Here is a 22,160-nt window from a genome sequence, read left to right on the forward strand (position 1 = left end):
CTCACCTGTCTCGCAGGTGTGAGGGCACACACTCAATTTGTATGTCTCTCTATTTTCATAGAGGTCAGGATGCACACTCAGTTTTGACATGCCACCTCTTGCAGTAGAGGGGGCACAGCTTGAAATGTTGTGTTTGTCCCGTCTTGCAAGTGTGAGGGCACACAAATCCTTTGTACATCTCTCTTGTCTGGTAGAGGTGAGGGTAAACACTCAATTTGTTTGCCTCTCTCTCAGGGTACACCAGATTGAATAGAGAGGAGTTGCTTGATGAAACATTCAAGTCTTAGCTGAGTACACTTTCATGGTGGGACTCGGTACAAAATATCATTGTCAAATCGCATCAAGGCGTACTCCTGTTGCCATAGGGTAGACTCTCAAGCATCCTGACTTATTAGTGTTTCTCATGTTAGGAACAATAACAGTCCCTATTTGTAGGCTCTCTAGCAATTGGTGCACGGCCTACCTAAAGGTGGATAGAGAGACTAATGTTTCAGTGAGTCATATGATTCCATTCCTATAAAAAATAATTCCATCTTGAAATATGATGCTTGCTTTTCAAATGTGTAGCCTCAATTGAGTTTTTATCCTACAACACCAAAAACATTTCACCAGACTAAATTGAACAAAGTTTAACATGTCCATTTTTAGGATATTTCTTTATTGTTTTTTTTAAATAAAATATTTGTTTCAAGTTTTCATCTTTTGTAACTTTTTTTATTTATTTATGAAAGGGAAGAAGAAAATAATAGCAACATAAATGTTCTCCTCCAGAAATAAAACAAACATTATTAAAAAAAGGTCCCCCAGCCAAAGCTCTCTAATGCACTTGGACTGGTACACGTTTAGATTATGCTGTTCACTGATCATTACGACCTGCTGCACTCTCCCTGGCTGAACACATGCCTATACAATAGTCACACTGTCACAATCTGCTGGGCAAAGCTGTCCATTCACTGCCCTCTGGGACATGGGCCATGCCTCCCACATTCCCTTGAGTGGCAACTGGGTTTCAACTGGCACGTTAGTGGTTAGGTACCAACCCGTCACTGCATGGCAGGACTAATCACCGGATTGATAAGTCTGTGCTTCTGATGATGACATTGTTGTTCCCATTTCCCGCCCAAGAAAGGCCCTGCCCCAGTCTCATCATCATCACTGTTGCTTGCCGCAGCTGGGTGAAATCTGTCATGCACCACAGATTGTTCAAGAGGGCTATGGTAGCCATTTATTCAATAGCAGAGATCCTCGCCCTCTGGTCTTTGCTCCTGAAGTACAAGGTGCACTCCACAGATTCAGCCTCTACGGCTCAAGCCCTGTCAGGCACTTTGAACTAATCCCAGGCTCAAGATACTGACGACAAAGAAAATGGTGTCTTTCTGTCATCCCTGAACCTTGGGCCTTCTCTTATCCCTCATTGTGCTTCGTGCCTCCTCCTGACCTCTACAGTAGTGGCTCTCCCCTAGTCCCAGTAGTACATTCTCTCCTCCCATGGACACTGCCTCTTCTCCTGAACCATGCCGGATTGGTTGCACCACTGGCATCACCGCCATTCCCACCATCTCCTTCATTATCAATCTTCCTCATCACCACCTATCCACCCAACAACTTCCGCAGCAGCATCATCTGTCAGAGGAGCCTGATTATCAGTGGGATTCATCCCAAGGATGCCTATCAATTGTGCATTCCCCTCTTCAGATTCCATGTAGGAGGACAAGAGATCCATGTCCACTGAATGCAGATCGCTGTACTCCTCCTGCACAGACAGCACCACATTGATTGCCCCCTCTGCATCCCTGCCAAGCTAACCACCCAAACAGAGGCTCTCCTAAACAAAATAGAAATACTCTTTAAAATAAAATATCAAAAGTTTGTCAACAAACAAGAAATACTGAATTCCGAAATATTTCATTTTTATATCACAACAAAATAGAAAAGGTTTCCTTATCAAATATTGTCTTCCCAAATAAATTGCCTGAATGTCTGGCTCATAAAGAAAACATAAACTATGCTTTTCCAACTAAAAACAAAATATTTCCAAATCAAAAATGCAGTATTAAGTCCCCAACGAAAAAATAAATCCTGCCTAACCCCTTAAAAGTGTCTCTCTTTCTCTAAGTCCTTGTTAGGATCATCTCTGGTTTCACCATCCTGCAGCCAAACACAACCCTTTAAGGAAACAGGAAGTTGCATATTCTTATATAGTCTCTGAAACCCAGTTTCAATGTGATGCTTTTGCCAGAAACCATACACTATGCCTGAATCTTTATACAACCATCACCTGGTGTTGGCACTTGAACTGATTTCTGGTACGCATCCTCATCCCTAAAAACGCAGAAAAGGGTACTGTTTTGAGTTGTAAAACACTGAGGTCTGTCTCAGTGAAATCCTAACAAAAGGGTTGTGTTTGTATACAGCAAGCCAAAGTCATAGCTTCACAGGCCCCAGGACACTCCCCTATGTCTGTTTCTTGTAAGCATTATCTTTTATTACTGTGCTGGCACAGACACACGTGTGAAATAGGGAGTGCTAATGGCCCCCTGTCTGTGAAGTCACAGCTCACTGGGAAGAGATCATTAGCATCACAAAGCCCCTCATCCTGTGTATACTCTACAGTTGTTTAAAGAGACAGCGTTACTTTTTGATAAGCCGCAGCTCCATCGAACACTCTCAAAAGCCCCCTGCAGTGAATACCTCCACTACATAAACCTGTTTTTTTTTTTTACTTACCAAAACAGTCTGTTAATTCATTGCAATTATTATTCACAAGATGCGTGTGGAAACAGTGGGCCTCATTACGAGTCCGGCAGTAGCCGTGTCCGGAAAAAATGGCAGGCTCCCGCCGGACCCTAAATCCCATTCCGCCTCCGTGATTGCCGGAATCCCCGGGGCATTACAACCCCGGTGACGCGGTAATTCCGGAGGCGGAATTCCATAAATCCCCATTCCCATGGAGTCCCATAGGACTCAATGGGGATGGGGACAATGGAAAAACTGGTTCCGTCTATGACAGAGCCAGTGTTTCCATTTCCGCCTGCAGGCGGGTGGCGTTACTCCCGCAGAACTCGGAATCAGCCGGTCCGGAAACAACGGTGGTGGCGGATTTACCACCACTGTTGTTTCCGGACCGCCAGGGTCATAATGAGGCCCAGTGACATTTGTTTTGTTAAAATACTATTGCAGTACACAGAGATGTCTGGTTATCTCTTAGAAGGAAATACATTTTCAAACATAAGGGTGGTGTAAATGTTAAACTGACTCCTAGATTCTGAGAATAAGGGGTGTTTAAAATGAATGTTGTAAATGAGAAAAGGGGGTGTATTAATGGAGACGAGCATGGGTACAACTTTAGACTGAGAGTGCCACCACCGGGAGCCTTCCCTATCTCATTGCAACTGGAGAGAGCATTCCGACCTGACAATTATTCATTGGGCTCCTGTGGATTCACTTGAATCTGCTGATTGAGCCTGTGGGGATTTTCTGGGGTGGGAGGATGCTTGGAGAACTTTGCAAAGGCTTAATCCCCTATGCAAAACCCTTTGCAGAGGCAAAACCCTAATAGTGAAACTGAAAGGAAATAAACCTACCAATATTTAGAGGTGGTTAACCAAGTATAAGAATGCTTTTTCTGGAAATTAAACCATATATTGCAAACACAAATGGACAAGTGAGAGGTGGTTGGGGGTGGGAGGCAAAAGATATAAAGAGGTAAGAATGGGATGAGGGGGAGGAATTGCATGCCACAGAATTAAGGCTGCAGAAGAGTTTCAAAAATAAATATATGGGCACGCCAACAGCACACCCGAAGAAGCCAACAGCTGCAGATCCGTATTTCCATGAAAAGTAATTCACTGGGTCACACGCTCAGTTACAATGGTACAAAAAGGTGCCCACTCTGATAATAAACAGAAGCAACAGAATTAGCTCATGAGGCCAATAGGAGTGCAACATCCAAATGAAATGAAGGTCTGAACAGCACTGTCTTAGCAAAACAAATGCAACAGGTGTTTTGTCCAGGGCTGGCAAGTAGACCCATGTCATGTGACACCGTGAACCAGTCCTGGATGTTTTTCAAATTGTGTTTTGCATACTCAGAATAGGAACATTCATATTATGAGGACAACTGAACTACAAGTTCCAAAGTGCAAAGGGGCATTGTTTGAAAATCATGGAGTGGCTCTTTGATCTATAAAAGTAGGTGTGTTGGTGTTGTTGCCTAATAATACATACCAGCACATTTAGATTGCTATACAAATGAGAAAAGGAACAGTAAAGGAACAGTAAAAGATATGTTTGTTTTAGCGCTCAATTCAGCCTTAAACTGGCGTCTTTCTACATACAGCAATCACACGAATGTAGACGGGAACTCCAGGCACTAATACAAAGTGTGGGTGATGAACATTTCTCTAGCTTTTAAACTCAATGGGCCCGATTGATGGCATTTTTGGACGGTTCAAAGTGACTTTGCATTGCTGAAAAGGGACTTTGCACTGCCGACACAAACCCTGATTCGTGGCACTGTGCAACGTGTATTTTGGCAGTGCAAAGTCAGTGCAAGGTACATTTCGTACTGCAAAAATACACGTTCTACTACAAAAATACACGTTGCACAGTTCCATGAATCAGGGTTTGTGTCGGCAGTGCAAAGACACTGTTCAGCACTGCTACGTCACATTGAACAGTGCAATACATTCTATGAATTGGGCCCAATGATCTTAGGTTGCTGCTGTCATCCTTGACTGAACTCTGGATACACTTTAATAAACATAAATGCTAAGGAAGGGAGGAAGGGTGAAACTCTATCGATACGTCATACTTTTCCTGTGGATGAAAAACTAAAAGTCATTCAGTGAGATGTGCTGAAGAAATGTCACTGGCTATGCAAACTGTATTGTGCTGGAGGATAATATGATGGGTAATGACTCATAAAATTGTAACAAGCACTTTCTCCCATTAAATAAACATTAAAGGTTTTTTCAAATGCGTACTACTCGAAGATCAAGCGGTTGAAGGAAAAAACAATGTGTTACACCATTTTCATTACATTCGAGCTAGTTCAGAGTAATTGCAGGGTGTGTGATTTGGCTGGGTTGGGTGTCTAGTGGGTTGGAATGTCCACAGGGATTAACAAGGACATGGACATTCAATTGCTGGGTAATAGACCCAACAACGCCTGCAGGCCAAGTGCCCACCCTTAATATCCAAACGCCCTCCTTTCTGTACTCCTATACAAAAGCACCACCTGATGGCACACAACTAAAAAGGCACAAACCAGTGCAATTGTAAATTTACCAAGAAAACGGAATCCTCAGTGGGCCATGACTCCTACCTCTCAAGAAACCAAATGTTCAGCAGTCTGTTCAAGTTAAACTATTACAACAACTTCATTGTTCTACGTAACATCTGTCACTATCAATGTCGGATGTTGCTATTTGATCATCCCTGCCATCTGTTCCTTAGGATAGTAAGGATGTGGCGCATGCTGGTCTTTCAAAGAACAGGAAGTAGTTTGTTGAGTTGCACATTGTATAGCTAGTCGGATAGGGATTAGGCCAATGCATCATGGGTTCAAAACCCTGGTAAGCACTCAGGGGTGGACTGGCCCATAGGGAACTCTGGAGATTTCCCGGTGGGCCTCTGCACCCTGGGCCTCTTTTGTGTGGTATTTCCAAAGGTTCTCATAGGAAAAGCATTGGGCTTGCTGAAAATGTGCCATATGGGGCCACTTTGAACATTATTTCCAGGGCCTCTTTTGGTCACCAGTAATTATTTCCAGGGCCACTTTTAGTTCCCAGTCCACCCCTGTAAGCACTACATGAGAAATGAAGGCTGATAACGATGACTTCATTGCATATTCGCCATCACCTGCAACACTGGGGTTCTGCTCACCACTGTGCCATTCACTAAATGCCAGCTGTAACTACTAGATTACATTTGGAATCATTAAAATACGTAAGGGGAAAGAGTAGTATGGAGGGGATGGAGGTTGAAAATGAAGTGTGTTTTGAATGTGAAATGTTGAAATATAACAGTGAAACTCAGTATATGTATTTTGCATAATATTAGTCTTGTTGAGTGAGGATGCAGCTGTTTCCTGAAAGAGAGAAATATTGGTCTTCAGAAATTGCAGATCACAGATTGAAACACTTGTGTATAGGCGCGTTATAAATGCCATATTATACAATATGACATCATTGAAAGGTATTGTACTAACAGCCTTGCATATGTCTCCACAGCTCGAGCAAGGCATGGAAAAGACAAGTGTTCCTCCAGCTGTCTACGGCATGGCTCTCAGATGCACGGCGGGGTGAAGGCCGCGTGCTTGCTGATGGGTGGTGCAGCAGCTGGACCAAGCCTGGGCTACATGGTCACGTCCACCAATGCCCCCCAATCTGGTGAAGGCGCACCCCCGGATTTTAAGGAACTTGGCTACCACCCATCTGCAGATGTTGAAGGCTGTGGCTACAATGGCATGGACTACGAAGGAATGGAACAGGATTTCGATGCCTTTGACTTTGGAGGGTTTGCCTTTTAAATCCTGGACAACACAACATGCTTACGTTGTGAAGCTGGACATCACAAGGTTGAGAAAGAAAAAAACGAGATAAGTTCTCTTCAAAATAAGCAGATTGTGAAAAGATTTCAGAGGTTGTTGGTGCTATTCAGGATTCGATGCTAATTCAATGCTGTTTTACCTTCCTTTAAATCCTATATCGCGCCTAAGTACTGTATGTGTGTATGTCTCAATTTCACAATATGTACACAGCTCCTCCACAGGGTCAGGAAAGGGCAGCTGGACATCAGCATTTTTGTAGCAATAGTGAATGCTTCAGAACATCTTTTCAAGCTCCGAAATCATATTTGTGATAGAGTTGTGTAATAAATGTTCAAAGGTATACAGGATGTATAAATGGTTGAAGTCTTTATTGAGGGGCCGTTTCTTTGTATAAGTAACCTAACTAGTTATATAAAAATGTGTGTTATTATTCGGTTTCTTTTCACAATTTTCAAATCGAAAAGCGCTAAAGCGACCATTGAAATGGCATAAGTCAGCTACTTAAAGCCCAATAACATAACATAAAGTAACTAAATCTTAGCCGTGACTTATACATAAAATGGTAGTTTGGTTTAGTATGTCAAGAAAAATATATCCTCTTCTTATTCGGAAAATAATTATTGCAAGCTGAACATGGTTGCATCAAATGTGTTAGACAAGTGTATAAAAATATCAACTATACATCTTTTATGTTATTCAAGAATTATGTGATTCCTGTGAATTGTATAAACAAGCATTGGCAAAGTAAATCGTTTGGCGTTTGTAGTCATTTATTGCATTTTACTTTTTGCATGGAGGGAAGGAATGAGGAATGCGAGCGCATGGAGGAAGGAACGACAGCATGGAGAGAATGAAGGGCAGCACTCGAGGTTAGAGGGGCACTGTGGGGTGGAGAAATAAGACAGGATTTGCAAGGAAAAGGGGGTTTATCAACAGCGCAGATGTGTGCGGAACGACAGTACTAAGGGGAAGGAGTTGGGGTGTAAAAGAGTGGGGGGAGAAGCGACAGTGAAAGAGTTCAGGAGGGAAAGAGCAAGAGGGAGGAGGGAAAGTACAATGGGGCAGGAGGGCCAGCACAAGGGGGTGAGGTGGGACAGTGAAAAGGAGGGAGGAGGGTCAGCATGAGGGAGAAAAGAGGGACAGTGCAAGGGAGGTAGAAGGGACAATGCAAGGGGGAAGGAGTGACAGCAAAATGGTAAGGATGATAGCACAAGGCAGAAGGAGCAACAACGCAAGATGAGGGGAAGAGGGACAGTGCAAGAGAGGGACTAAGGATGGCTTAAGGCAGGGACAGTGCAAGAGATGAGGAGGGACATTGCAAGGGGGCGGGGCAACAGCACAAGGGGGAGGAGCTACAACACAACTAGGAAGTAGGGATTGAGCACAAGGGAGAGGCACAGCACCGGGGGAGGAGGAACAGTGCAATGGGGGAGGAACAAAAGCACAAGAGGGGACAGTGCAATGGGGAGGAGGGACAGCACAATGTAGAGAGGAGGGACAGCACAAGGGAAAGAGGAGACACAGCACAAAGGGGGAAAGAAGCAATAACGCAATGGGGAAGGAACGACAGCTCAAGGGTGAAGAAGTGAAAGCACAAGGAGGGAAGGAGGGGCAGTGCAAAGGGGAAGGAGCAACAGCACAATGGATGAGAAGGAGAGAAAACACAAAGAAGGGAGGAGAGACAGTGGGAGGGGTAGGAGAAACAGCACAAGGACAGAGGAGGGACAGCACAAGTGCACATGGGGAGTGACATATGTTGGTTGTAAGTATAAATGCAGTCGTGGCCATAGTTGTCGTATATTGTAGTTTTGTGTCAATGTGATTTCTTTCAAGGACACTGGTATATTGTCAGTGGTACTGCACAGATCCAAGGAACTACAACCTTCAGATATCCTCCTAATTATTTTATTGGAGAGGTGCAGTACCACTGGAAACATGAATATGTCCTCATAAGAAATCATATTGGGATTTCTTATGAGGATATGCTCCTCTCCAAAAAAAAAGTAAAATAAACAAGAACCAGGAAAACATGAAATAGAAATGGAAATAGGTTGTGAGCAGGAGAAACATGTTGTCAGTGGTACTGCATCTCTCCAAAATATAATTGCTTGTATTGTAACAATATATAGAAAGGGAAACCTACATGTAGCTCAAAGGGACCCGGAAATCTGACGAAATATAGCACAACTCCCTCTGGCTGTGTAAAGAAAAATCACTACGCCATCCCAGCTTTGAAAGTGACACAGTCACATGACAAGTTATCAAACTCTGATTGGGAGAAAATTAGTGAAACAAGCCACTACTGGATAACATTGGCATAATAGAGAAAGACATAGGGCCTCATTACGACCCAGGCGGTAAGTTACCGCCTGGGCCGTGACTTTACCACCATGGCGTAAACTACGTTTACGCCATGGTGGTTGGCGGACTTACCGCCCCATTCCGACCTTGGCGGGGCGGTAAGTCCCCAATCCCCATTTACCCTTCCCCATTCCCATTTTTGCCCCATAGGGTATAATGGGAGTGGGGAAGGCGTTAATTACGCCACCGTAAATTACGGTGGCGTAATTAACTCCATGGTCCCTTAGCGCCATGGATTTTAACACCTGCTAAAAGCAGGTGTTAAAAGCGCCATGGCGCTAAGGGACCTCGTACTCAGGCGGTAAGGGTCGGCGCTGTTAACGCTGCCGTTAACCCCTTACCGCCTGGGTCGTAATGAGGCCCATAACATTCAGCAGCCTGCATAAGATCCTTGATATTCCAAACCCTGCTAAATAGCTGTGTCTGTCTAAAAAGTATATTTAATACTATTATCTTTGGGTAAAAGGGTCCTCATACCCTGCACACTTGTGACATATTGAAAAATTCCATTCAGCCTCTTGAAGTTCTATTAATTCTGGGAATTGTTTCTTAGCATACTGCCTGTTAGTGGCATTCTCAGTTTTTAGAACATAAATGGATCATAGAGAAATACGGCAGCTGTCACCTATGTCCGGTAAAAAATACCATGTCGTCTCCCTGTGTCCTCAGTGCCAATTGCAAACTCAGGAAACAACCTCAGAATCATCAGAGCCGGACTGCGAAAGTGGCAAATCAACAGAATTTAGGGAAGAGGAATGCACAACAGAAGAGAATACAACATACTCTTTTTTAGAGGAATATCAGAAACACAGGCAAGCAAGGGCCTATCCCCTCTATCAAAGTACACATCAACTCAGAAATCAACAAATACAATATGGAAACACAAATGGTGCCCAACAAAGAGGGGTAGGAGGGCAAGACCAGAACAAACAAAAGACAATTCAAAAGGAATGTGGACAAGATCCAAAAATACAAATCAGAAGAAAACTTACTTGTCAATCTTTCAGACATGGAAATCTCACAGGAACTGAACTCCGCACTCTATAAAGGGTAGTCTTTCAGTCCAACCAACACACTAGACTTTTTCCAAACAAATGTGGATCTCTATAAATTTAGTAGACTACTCAAATTAAAAAAATACTTTGCAACCTGTCAACAAGGCAAAAAAGAAAGAATACTGAAACCCCCAATATCAGAACTCACAATACAAATTACAGAACACACAGTGGAGGTCATTACAACCTTGGTGCTAAGTGCACCAACTTTACCACCATGGTGTAAACTCTGTTTACACCATGGTGGATGGCGGATTTACCGCCCCATTCCAGGGTGAGTGGGGCGGTAAATCCCCATTTCCCATTTTCCCTTCCCCATTCCCATTTTTGCCCCATAGGGCATAATGGGAGTGGGGAAGGCGCTAATTACGCCGCCGTAAATTACGGCGGCGTAATTAGCACCATGGCGGGTTAGCGCCATGGATTTTAATGCCTGCTAAAAGCAGGCGTTAAAATCAGAATCAGGCGTTAAGGGTTAACGGTGGCGTTAACCCTTAACGCCTGAGTTGTAATGAGGGCCAGTAAGTCTACTAAATATTGGAGAAACTGAAGAAAGTCATACTATGGAAACACTACTTACAGACCTTGACATAGACACAGGGCAAACAGTATCATCAAAATTGAAATCTAAATCCTTGTTCACCCTGCATACCATTATGGAGAATACAGTGGACATATCTACATTAGCAGCAGAAAAAGAGCTAAGAAAAGTCTATATACAGAACCAACAAGACAGAAGGAAGCACTATAACCTCACTAAGAAAGGAAAAATGACAATTTTGGATTTGAGCAAAAATGACAACATTACAATAAAAGAGGCAGATAAAGGAGACAAAATAGTCCTTTTAAATACCCAGGACTACATCAAAATGGCAGCCAAACATCTAAATGACTCAACCTTTTATACAAAACTCAAAGACAACCCCTTAGCAACAATCATGACAGAATGGAATCAGATGAGTACTGATTGGTATGAGAATGGCCTCCTATCAGAAGAAGAACTAGAATTTTTGAAGTCTAATCACCCGGTACTTGTCACCATTTACTTTTTACCTAAAATACATACAAATTACACCACAATACCTTCCAGCAGACTGATAATTAATGGTATTGGTGCAGTTACAGAACCCATTTCAGCATACATTGATTGTTTTTTACAACCTTTGGCAGCAAATCTAGCATCATATGTACAGGACACATAACACATCATACAACAGTTGGAACACATTAATTGGGAAGAAAATTACAGACTGGTCACATTTGATGTTACGACCCTGTACACCAGCATATTACATTTGAAAGGCATGGAAACAACGGAATACTTTCTAAAAAGCAAGATCTGTCTCATATCTGGAACAGAATAACATGATACTGGAAATGTTGAACTTTGTCCTAAATAACAATATATTTATGTTCAACAACACCATCTATAAGCAATGTCAAGGCACCGCCATGGGATCCAAAATCGCACCCCCTTATGCGAACCTGTACATGGGCAGTTTTGAACTTAAGCATGCTTGGCTACACAAAGCATTTACTGAAGAAAATAACATTGTATTTTGGGGCAGTGTCATGATGCCCGCTCCTGGGGAGCCGGTTCAAGCCCTGCGTCCCCGAAAGCGGACATCCAGTCCCCAAGGAAGGACCCAGCAACCCCATATAGGGGCCCTTTGGACAGTGTCCTGGCGCCAGTGGCGCCAGGCACATAAAAGACATCAGTCCTGGCGCCATAGGCGCCAGGCTCATTATGGAAGTGCTTGGGTGCACTTACCTGATGCAGACCATGCTGCAGGATCCCGGCCTCCTTGAGGCCTGAAAGGAACTACTTTACCTGTGGGACTAATTTACCATCCGGGCGTGGTCGGGGAAGGATACATACCTGATTGGAGGAAGGATACATACCTGGAACTTCTTCCAAGGCTATTTAAACCCCACCCGAACAGCCACACGTGCTTCGCGTTGTTCTGCATCTAGCAGCTGGAGGCTCACTGTGTCTGCTCCTGCATCCTGACTCCTGCCACGCCTGCCAGCATCCTGGATCACCTGCAAAGGAAGAGAAGAAGAGAACAGAAGAAGGAAAAGTCCTTACCTGCTAAATCCGCATCCCGGAGACATCTCGCCAACAATCCTGAAAAGGAAGACTTTTATTTAAAAGCTCATAGCGTCGATCGCTGCAGCGCCGCATTCCACTCACGTTTTCAGGGCGCCTCCATGTTCAGCAGCGATCATCTGGATTCACAGTCACGCCCCAGCGCCTAGGAACAAAAGGTGAGAGAGACAAGGGAATAAGGAAAGCTAAATCTCCATGTTAAGACTTACCAGTTGATTCATTCCCTCTTCATTTCGGGTCCGCGCCGCATCCTGGCATTTCTGGACCCCCGCCCCTAAGGGGAAAAAAAGATATCAGCGTTAATGAGCGAATGAAAAGACATTACCAAAAAAACGCTCATTAAAGACTTACCTGATTTCTACAAGGATTTCACCTCTCATCTCGGGTCGGTGCCTGTTCCCCGGCATTCCGTACCCCGGCCCCTATGTGGAAAAAGACACTAGCATTAGTACATTAATGCATGGACACAAGGGGAACCTCTTATCGAAAAACTTACCTGGAAGCCAAGCAAGTTTGGTTCTCACCAATCCGAAAATCCAGTGAAGTGACTGGATACCAATGCGCCCCTGCATCAGAAGCAGGATGGAGAGCTCGTCCTTCCAGACCCTAAGGTGAGACGCTATGAGGAATCACAGAAGGGTTTCGAGAAGGGTGAGAGGGGAAAGTGGGAGGCCGATTGCAATACCCCGCAGACAGTTAATCCCCTATTTTCGCCTACAGAAGGATACTTCTGCGAGCCAGACAAGCCAGATTTGGGGGCCCGGTCCAGTCCGTCTTCCGAACCCTGTGCATCACCTTAGAAGAGGTCACAGCAGCGCGAACCAGGCCAGCGCCTCCGTGGGAGTCAGGTGAGTGTTACAGAACGCGAAGCCTTCCTACAAATTCCCACCCGAACGCTTTGCTGGGGACCCCAAACGATTCGCCGTATTCATGAATCAGTGTCGTTTGCACTTCCTATGCAGACCTGGGGCCTTCCCTAATGATCAGACCAAGGTAGCCTTTGTATTGTCATATCTCAGCGGCTGCGCTGCCGATTGGTCAGTTCCACTGGTTACTCAAGATGACCCGATTCTCTGTGATTTTCAAAGGTTTCAAGCAAGCATGGAAAGGTTATTTGCTCGACACTCTCAGGGGCAGGCTTTGGATGACGAACTTCTATCCCTGCGACAGGGCAATCAGGACCTCCTATCCTATATTGCAACCTTTAATAGACTAATTGTGGAAACGGAATGGCCAGAGGATAAAAGAGTCACGTTGTTTTGTCGAGGCCTACGCGGAGAACTTAAAGATGTCTTGGCCCAAATTGTAAATCTGCCCCAAGAATGCACAGAGTATATAGACTTAGTGGTCCAATTGGATCACAGACTTCAAAACAGAAAAGCAGATCGGTCCAGGTTTGAGACCCGGGTGTTGGTCAAGACCCATGCTAATCCCAAGGGAGTTGATGTCTCTGAGCCTATGCAAATTGGAGGGGTTAAAGGACCCTTAACTCAAAAGGAACGTGAAAGGAGGCGGCAGTTAAAATTATGTCTTTATTGTGGGAATTGGGACACTTTCTACGAGATTGCCCGGCAAAATCGCCCCGAAAGGCGGTAGGAGCCGCTGATAAAAACCATGAAGACTCTGTTTCGGGAAACGACTCCGCCCGAAAAGTGTAGGGGTCCGCTTGCCGAGTTTGAAAACTAACTCTCAGACCTCGCATTTCATTGTGCCAATGCTTCTCGTAGATCCAGAACAGCCTAAGCGGTTGCATGCAATAAAGGCATACATCGATAGTGGGGCTATTGGAAACTATGTGGATTGTGAATTGGTCTCTAGGATTAACCTCCCTCTCTGTCCTAAAACCAGCAAAGATGTCATCACCACAGTCGATGGAACTGAAATTGCCTCTGGACCGGTAACACATTCCACTACTGAGGTGACTCTTATTGGTCCCGACGGCCATTGGGAGGGTGTTGTGTTTGATGTAATCAAGGCTCCACAGTTTCAGGTTATTCTTGGAATCCCTTGGTTAGAGACACATAATCCTCGAATTGATTGGCGAGCTAAGAGAATAACCTTCCCGGATTGTACACAAACCTGCTACCCAGAAAACCTGAAGATTAATCTATCATCTGTAACCTCTGCCTCCATGCAACTACCTCCGGAATACCAAGACTTTCAGGACGTCTTCCAAAAGGAACAGGCCAACACGTTACCTCCTCACAGATCGTACGATTGCCAAATCATTCTGGTGCCCGGTGCACAACCCCCTTGTAGCAGGATTTATGCCCTTACCGAACCTGAGAATCTGCATTTGAGACAATATTTGGATCATTACCTAGCTAATGGTTTTATTCGCCCGTCAAAGTCCCCGGCATCCTCGGCTTTGTTCTTCGTGCCCAAAAAAGAAGGCGACCTTAGAACTTGTATCGATTACCGCGCATTGAACCAGATAACGGTTAAAAACCGTTATCCTCTGCCTCTGATCCCTGAACTCCTTGACCAGGTGAAGGACGCTTGCATATACACCAAGTTAGATCTCCGGGGGGCTTATCATCTGGTACGAGTTAAAGAAGGCGACGAATGGAAAACTGCCTTCCGTACTAAATACGGATTATTCGAGTACCAGGTGATGCCTTTCGGATTGTGTAACGCGCCGGCTGCCTTCCAATACTTCATGAATGATGTCCTTCGGGAACTCATCGATGTTTGTGTTGTCGTATATATCGATGACATTCTGGTCTACTCCTCTTCGGAATCTGATCACAGAAAACACGTCAGGGGAGTACTTGAAAAACTGCGCCAACACAAACTATTTGCTAAATTGGAGAAATGTGTTTTCCATACCACAGAAGTCGAGTTTCTAGGTTTCATCCTGACACCCAAAGGAGTCCGAATGCACTCAAGAAAAGTGGATGCCATCCTCAAATGGCCATCACCTAGCTCTGTAAAAGGGGTTCAAAGCATGCTCGGCTTTGCCAATTTCTATTGCAGGTTTATCCCGGAACTTTCACGCGTGGTACAACCCATTACTGCACTCTTGAGGAAAAATAAACATTTTGAATGGTCTGAAGAAGCCGAGCAGGCCTTTCAGGATTTAAAAGCTAAGTTTACCTCTGTACCTATATTGAAACACCCGCGTCCAGATCTCCCTTATGTCGTCGAGACTGACGCATCCAGCCTAGCCATGGGAGCTGTCCTGTCCCAAAGAGATCCCGAAACCAACCAACTGCATCCTGTAGCATTTTGGTCCAGAAAATTCTCGGCACCCGAGGTTAATTATGCAATCACGGACAAAGAACTGTTAGCCATTAAGTCCGCTTTTAAAGCCTGGAGGCATTATCTGCTTGGCGCTCGACATACCATCACAGTGATCACTGATCAGCGGAATTTACAGTATTTGAAAACCGCCAAGGCTCAGTCATCACGGCAGCTCCGATGGGCTTTGTTTTTCTCTGAATTTGATTTCGTGATTACCTATCGACCTGGCTGCAAGAATGGCAAAGCAGACGCCTTATCCCGAATTGGAATGGGAGAATCTGATACAAACTCAGAACCAGTACCAATAATTCCCGAACAGAGGATTCTAGGCATGACTTTGTTACAGACGCTTGAAGACATTCAAGCCAGAGTGAAACAACTCCTGGACCCTACAACCTTACAGGATTGGATACAAAAGGGATCAGACTTTACCATAGATAATGGTTTACCTTATTTCCAAGGACGCTTATTCCTGCCACATAAGGAATTACACGAACTAGTTATTTCTGGTTATCATGATGCATTAATAGAGGGACACCCCGGTATTGCCAAGACAGAGGAAAAGGTGAAACGACAATTTTGGTGGCCCTCTTGGCGAAAAGATGTTAAATCTTTTGTGATGTCTTGTGGTGTTTGCGCCCAAAATAAAAGTCAAAAGAAAAGACCAGCAGGTCTCCTTCAACCTCTAGACATACTGCCAGCACCCTGGCACACCCTATCAATGGATTTTATTACAGACCTGCCTCCTTGTTCGGGGTACAATACTATTCTGGTAATTGTGGATTTGTTTTCCAAAATGGCCCACTTTATTCCTTTGAAAGGTTTACCTTCAGCTTCTGTCCTAGCCAAAGAATTCCTCGAAAATATTGTTCGGCTACATGGATTCCCATCTATACTAATCTCTGACCGGGGAAGCCAATTAATTTCCCACATCTGGCGCAAATGTTGTCAAATGGCGCAGATCGATGTAAGATTATCGACCAGTCACCACCCTCAGACCGATGGTCAGACCGAGAGGACAAATTAGACCCTTGAGCAATACTTACGGTGTATGTTACAGCAATCTGAAAGCAACTGGAAAGACATTCTTTGGATAGCCGAATACGCATATAATAATTCGGTACACTCTGGAACTGGCCACAGTCCTTTTTATACTTTGTTTGGGCATCACCCTCGAACCTCAAACCTTGACTCACCTCAGAACCTCGGAATGCCTGCAGTAGAACATCTGCATTCTACAATTACCCAAGCCTTCAAAGAGGCAACTACGCATTAACAACAAGCCAAGAGAAAATACAAGGAGAATGCTGTTCTACATCGGAGTGAAGCACCTCCGTATCAGATTGGGGAGCAAGTGTGGTTAGCTACCAGACATTTACCACTCAATGGGCCTCAAACTTTTAACCCAAAATATCTGGGACCTTATTCTATTACGGCAATAATTAACCCAGTGGTTGTTAAACTTGATTTACCAGCTAGTATGCGAATTCACCCTGTTTTTCATGTGTCACTTCTGAAACCAGTGGTACCCGGAACCCGACTACTCAAACCTCCAGAACCTATTCTAATAGATGGTGAGCCCGAATTCGAAGTGAAGAACATTTTAGACTCAAAAATGTTTAGGTCAAAACTGTTCTACCTAATTGATTGGAAGGGGTATGGACCTCAGGAGAGGTCGTGGGAACCCAGCGACCATGTGCATGCACCTCGATTAGTCAGGAAATTCCACTGACTCTTCCCAGACAAACCAAAACCCCCGGAGGGAACAACCTTGGGAGGGGCCTTGGGAGGGTATGCTGTCATGATGCCCTCTCCCGGGGAGTCGGTTCAAGCCCTGCGTCCCCGAAAGCGGACATCCAGTCCCCAAGGAAGGACCCAGCAACCCCATATAGGGGCCCTTTGGACAGTGTCCTGGCGCCATAGGCGCCAGGCTCATTATGGAAGTGCTTGGGTGCACTTACCTGATGAAGACCATGCTGCAGGATCCCGGCCTCCTTGAGGCCTGAAAGGAACTACCTTACCTGTGGGACTAATTTACCATCGGGGCGTGGTCGGGGAAGGATACATACCTGATTGGAGGAAGGATACATACCTGGAACTTCTTCCAAGGCTATTTAAACCCCACCCGAACAGCCACACGTGCTTCGCGTTGTGCTGCATCTAGCAGCTGGACGCTCACCGTGTCTGCTCCTGCATCCTGACTTCTGCCACGCCTGCCAGCATCCTGGATCACCTGCAAAGGAAGAGAAGAAGAGAACAGAAGAAGGAAAAGTCCTTACCTGCTAAATCCGCATCCCGGAGACATCTCGCCGACAATCCTGAAAAGGAAGACTTTTATTTAAAAGCTCATCGCGTCGATCGCTGCAGCACCGCATTCCACTCACCTTTTCAGGGCGCCTCCATGTTCAGCAGCGATCATCCGGATTCGCAGTCACGCCCCAGCGCCTAGGGAGAAAAAGACCAGAACAAAAGGTGAGAGAGAGAAGGGAATAAGGAAAGCTAAATCTCCATGTTAAGACTTACCAGTTGATTCATTCCCTCTTCATTTCGGGTCCGCGCCGCATCCTGGAATTTCCGGACCCCGGCCCCTAAGGGGAAAAAAAGACATCAGCGTTAATGAGCGAATGAAAAGACATTACCAAAAAAACGCTCATTAAAGACTTACCTGATTTCTACAAGGATTTCACCTCTCATCTCGGGTCGGTGCCTGTTCCCCGGCATTCCGTAGCCCGGCCCCTATGGGGAAAAAGACACTAGCATTAGTACATTAATGCATGGACACAAGGGGAACCTCTTATCAAAAAACTTACCTGGAAGCCAAGCAAGTTTGGTTCTCACCAATCCGAAAATCCAGTAAGTAACTGGATACCAACGCGCCCCTGCATCAGAAGCAGGATGGAGAGCTCTCCCTTCCAGACCCTAAGGTGAGACGCTACGAGGAATCACAGAAGGGTTTCGAAGAGGGTGAGAGGGGAAAGTGGGAGGCCGATTGCATTACCCCGCAGACAGTTAATCCCCTATTTTCGCCTACAGAAGGATACTTCTGCGAGCCAGACAAGCCAGATTTGGGGGCCCGGTCCAGTCCGTCTTCCGAACCCTGCGCATCACCTTAGAAGAGGTCACAGCAGCGCGGACCAGGCCAGCGCCTCCGTGGGAGTCAGGTGAGCGTTACAGGCAGGTACATAGATGACATTTTAGTCATATGGAATGGAAACCAAACGACCCTGCTAGAATATCACAGTTACCTCAACAACAACAACTATAATCTAAACTCACAATGGAAGAGAGCAACAACAGGATCCATTTCCTTGACTTGGAACTGTATATCGAAAATAATAAAATCCAAACAACACTTTATACAAAACCAACTGCAGGAAACAGCATTCTTCATGCCCACAGTAACCATCCACCTCATACAATCAAGAATATACCCTATGGAGAATTCATCAGAATAAAGCACAACTGTACTGAAGATAAAGAAATGAATAAACACATGGAGATAGCAACTCGCAAATTTCAAAAAAGAGGATACAATAAGAACCAACAGAAACAAGCACTAGCTAAAGCCAAACAACGCAATTGAAAAGACCTTCTGCTGAACAAAACAAAAAATGGGCAAACAGATAAACAGGAAAACATGAGATTTGTAACTACTTATAGTATGGACAATAAGATCCTAAGGAAGATCCTACAGAAACACTGGAACATACTCACATTGGACAATGACCTTAAGAATCATGTTGAAGATCACCCCCTCATCACCTATCGAAAAGCCAAAAACTTAAAACAAATTCTATGCCCATCACATTTTAAACAAGGTGTATTACCAAAAGGCCAAACCCAACTATCGTCACAAGACAAACCGAAAGGATTTTTTAAGTGTGGACAATGCAACTACTGCAAATTTGCAGAAAATAACAAAAAATAAATCATTTTACCCAATGGCAAAATATATATGATCATGGACTTTATGAACTGCAACACCAACTATACAGTATATGCTGTCATATGTCTTTGCAGCAAGATTTATATAGGCAGCACTGTAAGGCTTTGAAAATTCAAATCTCAGAACATTTGAGCAGCATCAAAAACAGAGACATAAGGTACCCGCCTGGCAAACACTTTACATCTGAACATCCAGAAAATAACATAGACGAGATCAGATGCTTTGGCATTGAACAGGTCATTATTGGCCAAAGAGGAGGTAATAGGGAGAAAAAACTCCGCCAGCATGAAAGCAAATGGATATGTATCTTTGACTGTTGTAATCACGGACTAAATTTTGACACAGAAATGGGCCATTTCATTTAGACCCAAATAAGTAACATAGAGTATCAAAGGAACCTATGCAAAAGAATGCCCATCTGCTCAGAGAAGTACAAAAAGAATGACCTAATGTTTTGATCTTTATATTCTGTATCAACCTGTCTAATTGCCTACCTTTTTGCATGACTCATCATTATCAATCTGAAAATCTGCAACATTTACATGAAAACTAGCCTGTGCACATATTAGGGTGAAACTCAGGCCCCACCCACATAAAGAACTGCTACACACTACACTTACATAGAATTCTCCAATATAATATGGAAAAGCACCATTCCGGATTCAAAATGGTGACCGGGACTAGCGCATTGCGTCTGGAGCGTGGTGACGTCATCACGTTGCAACGCAATGCTCCAGACGCAACATTTAGAGCAGCCATTTTGAGAGATGCATCGGACAATCGAATCCGATGCATCTCTTCAAAAACGAGCCGCATCTGAGAACCTTAGAAGCATCCTGATACTCAGGGGAGACCAATATCAATACAGCATATATTTCAGCTAAGACATCAATACCATGACAGTTTAGATTAAACTTCTGTCACTACTGATAGCCATACTAAGTTATGGAGACATCAGATTGATAACGTTTTTTGTCACTACCTAGTGACCCTGGGGTGAACCGTCAATCTGGATATATTAGACCTTGCAGACATCAAAGGAATAAGCTAAAGATGCACACACATAACGAAGCATAACATAAGTAAGTATTCATGCTAATTTATTTAATCTTTGGCATTTGGCATCAGTTACAATGGGGAAACAAATATTAAGGTAACTTCTCCTGTTCCCTTTCTCCTCAGCTTTACTGCACAATTGGCAACAAAAAAAGCAACTGTGTATATATAAACAAATCCCTCCTGAAGAACCATGCCAAACTCGGTATGGGGAAACATGTGTAGAGGGTGCTAGCTCAGAGGGTGCTAGCTCATACAACTAGCAACAAGAAGTGAATGGAAACAAAGGCTATCGTTTTCTAATCTGAGAGCAAAGAAATGTGAAAGAAAATGAATGTTTAATTTTATAACATAGAAAAAAGTAGCAAAAAGAATGAAGTAATTCTGAAAATTCTTTGCAACAAAATCTTTTTTGAAATACAATTTTAATTTGGAGCCCAAGAGGGTGGTAGCTCAGAGGGTGCTAGCTCATACAACTAGCAACAAAAAGTGAATGGAAACAAAGGCTATCCTTTTCTAATCTGAGAGCAAAGAAATGTGAAAGAAAATGAATGTTTAATTTTCTAACATTGAAAAAAGTAGCAAAAAGAATGAAGTAATTCTGAAAATTCTTTGCAACAAAATCTTTTTTTAAATACAATTTTAATTTGGAGCGCAAAAGTGGAGTCTCTGTGTTTCTTTTTCTACCAATTGCAAACTGATTGGCTTTTTACCCATTTTTTTAAAATAAAGTGTGCTTTAAAATGCAGCTTCTTAAAACATTATTTACAAAAAAAATGAGAACCCCATGCCCCCAAACTCCCCTTGATTGGTTTGGGCTCCCTTGCTATGCTCGGAAGCTATGGCATATCTGGGAGAAATATGTATGCCCCTCCACTTAAAAAAAATCTCAAGCCGCCACTGGCCCTGGGACTGTGCTGGGAGTGAAGGGGGGAGGGGGCCAGGGACTGTGGTGGGAGCAGGATGGGGAGCCATGGGATAGTAGTGTAGTGGTGGGAGTAAGGTGGGCAGAGTCCAGCGACTCTGGTGGGAGCAGGGTGGAGAGGGTGGGGCAGGGTGGAGGTAACCCAGGGACTGGGCTATGTAGGAATTTAAGCTCCGCATTTCATCATTCACATTTTAGTGAAGGTTTGAACCTTTACAATAATTATTGCACGTGGCCTGGCATCCAAAAGCACAACCATATTGTGCACTCATTAATTGAATTAGTGCTGTGAGGTAGTGTAGTACTGTGTGCTTACTAGCTCTTGTTATAGTGTCAATGGCAATAGTGCCGCCTTGTCCCCGATTCAGGCTTAGTCTTCTGAATTGTCAGATTACCTCGAGGCAAAGCTTTATGCCCATGCAAAATTGGTCATCAGAAAATGTGACCATTCTGAAAAACAGGATTACCACAGAGGTAGAAAAACAGAAATTTGAAAGTATTTTTGATGAAGGAAGCATTGTGCAGGTGTGTCTTCGGTTTTCCGAGTGACAGAACGCAAGGAGGAGAAAAACTTCATCAGACTGTGCACAAAACTTTGGTTTCTGCTACACAGATCCATAAAGATGCAAGAGAAAGACAGTGAAGTCATCAGCCGATTACAGCGCAGTTTGAATAATGAATGTGATCAGGTGCAGCAATTAAAAGCAGAATTAAAGCAGAAGGAAGCAGACATGGAATTGCAAGCCAAATGTAGCGATATTGCTACTCAATTGGCTCAGAGAGAGAAACAACTTAATGCGAGTATGCAAGAATTAACCCATTTGAAAGCAATATTTGATGACATAAGGCAAGATAAAGATGTTGCAGTTTCCGAAATGCAAACCCCTAGAGAAAAAGACAGGGAGAAAAAT

The 22,160-nt window shown here is 44.1% G+C and overlaps 1 protein-coding gene across 2 annotated transcripts in view; it reads left to right on the forward strand.

Annotated features, from left to right (window-relative positions):
- The window catches only part of LOC138566770 (uncharacterized), a 301,285-nt gene extending 293,989 nt beyond the window's left edge, over positions 1-7,296 (forward strand). For both annotated transcript variants that reach the window (XM_069644415.1, XM_069644416.1), the window contains exon 5: positions 6,234-7,296. In XM_069644415.1, the coding sequence (XP_069500516.1) occupies positions 6,234-6,532 (299 nt within the window). In that variant the 3' untranslated portion in view covers positions 6,533-7,296. The remainder of the gene's footprint in view (positions 1-6,233) is intronic.
- The last annotated feature ends 14,864 nt before the right edge of the window (positions 7,297-22,160 follow it).

This window comes from Ambystoma mexicanum, chromosome 2p, assembly GCF_040938575.1.
Source record: "Ambystoma mexicanum isolate Mex_15411 chromosome 2p, UKY_AmexF1_1, whole genome shotgun sequence".
Classification (NCBI taxonomy): domain Eukaryota; kingdom Metazoa; phylum Chordata; class Amphibia; order Caudata; family Ambystomatidae; genus Ambystoma; species Ambystoma mexicanum.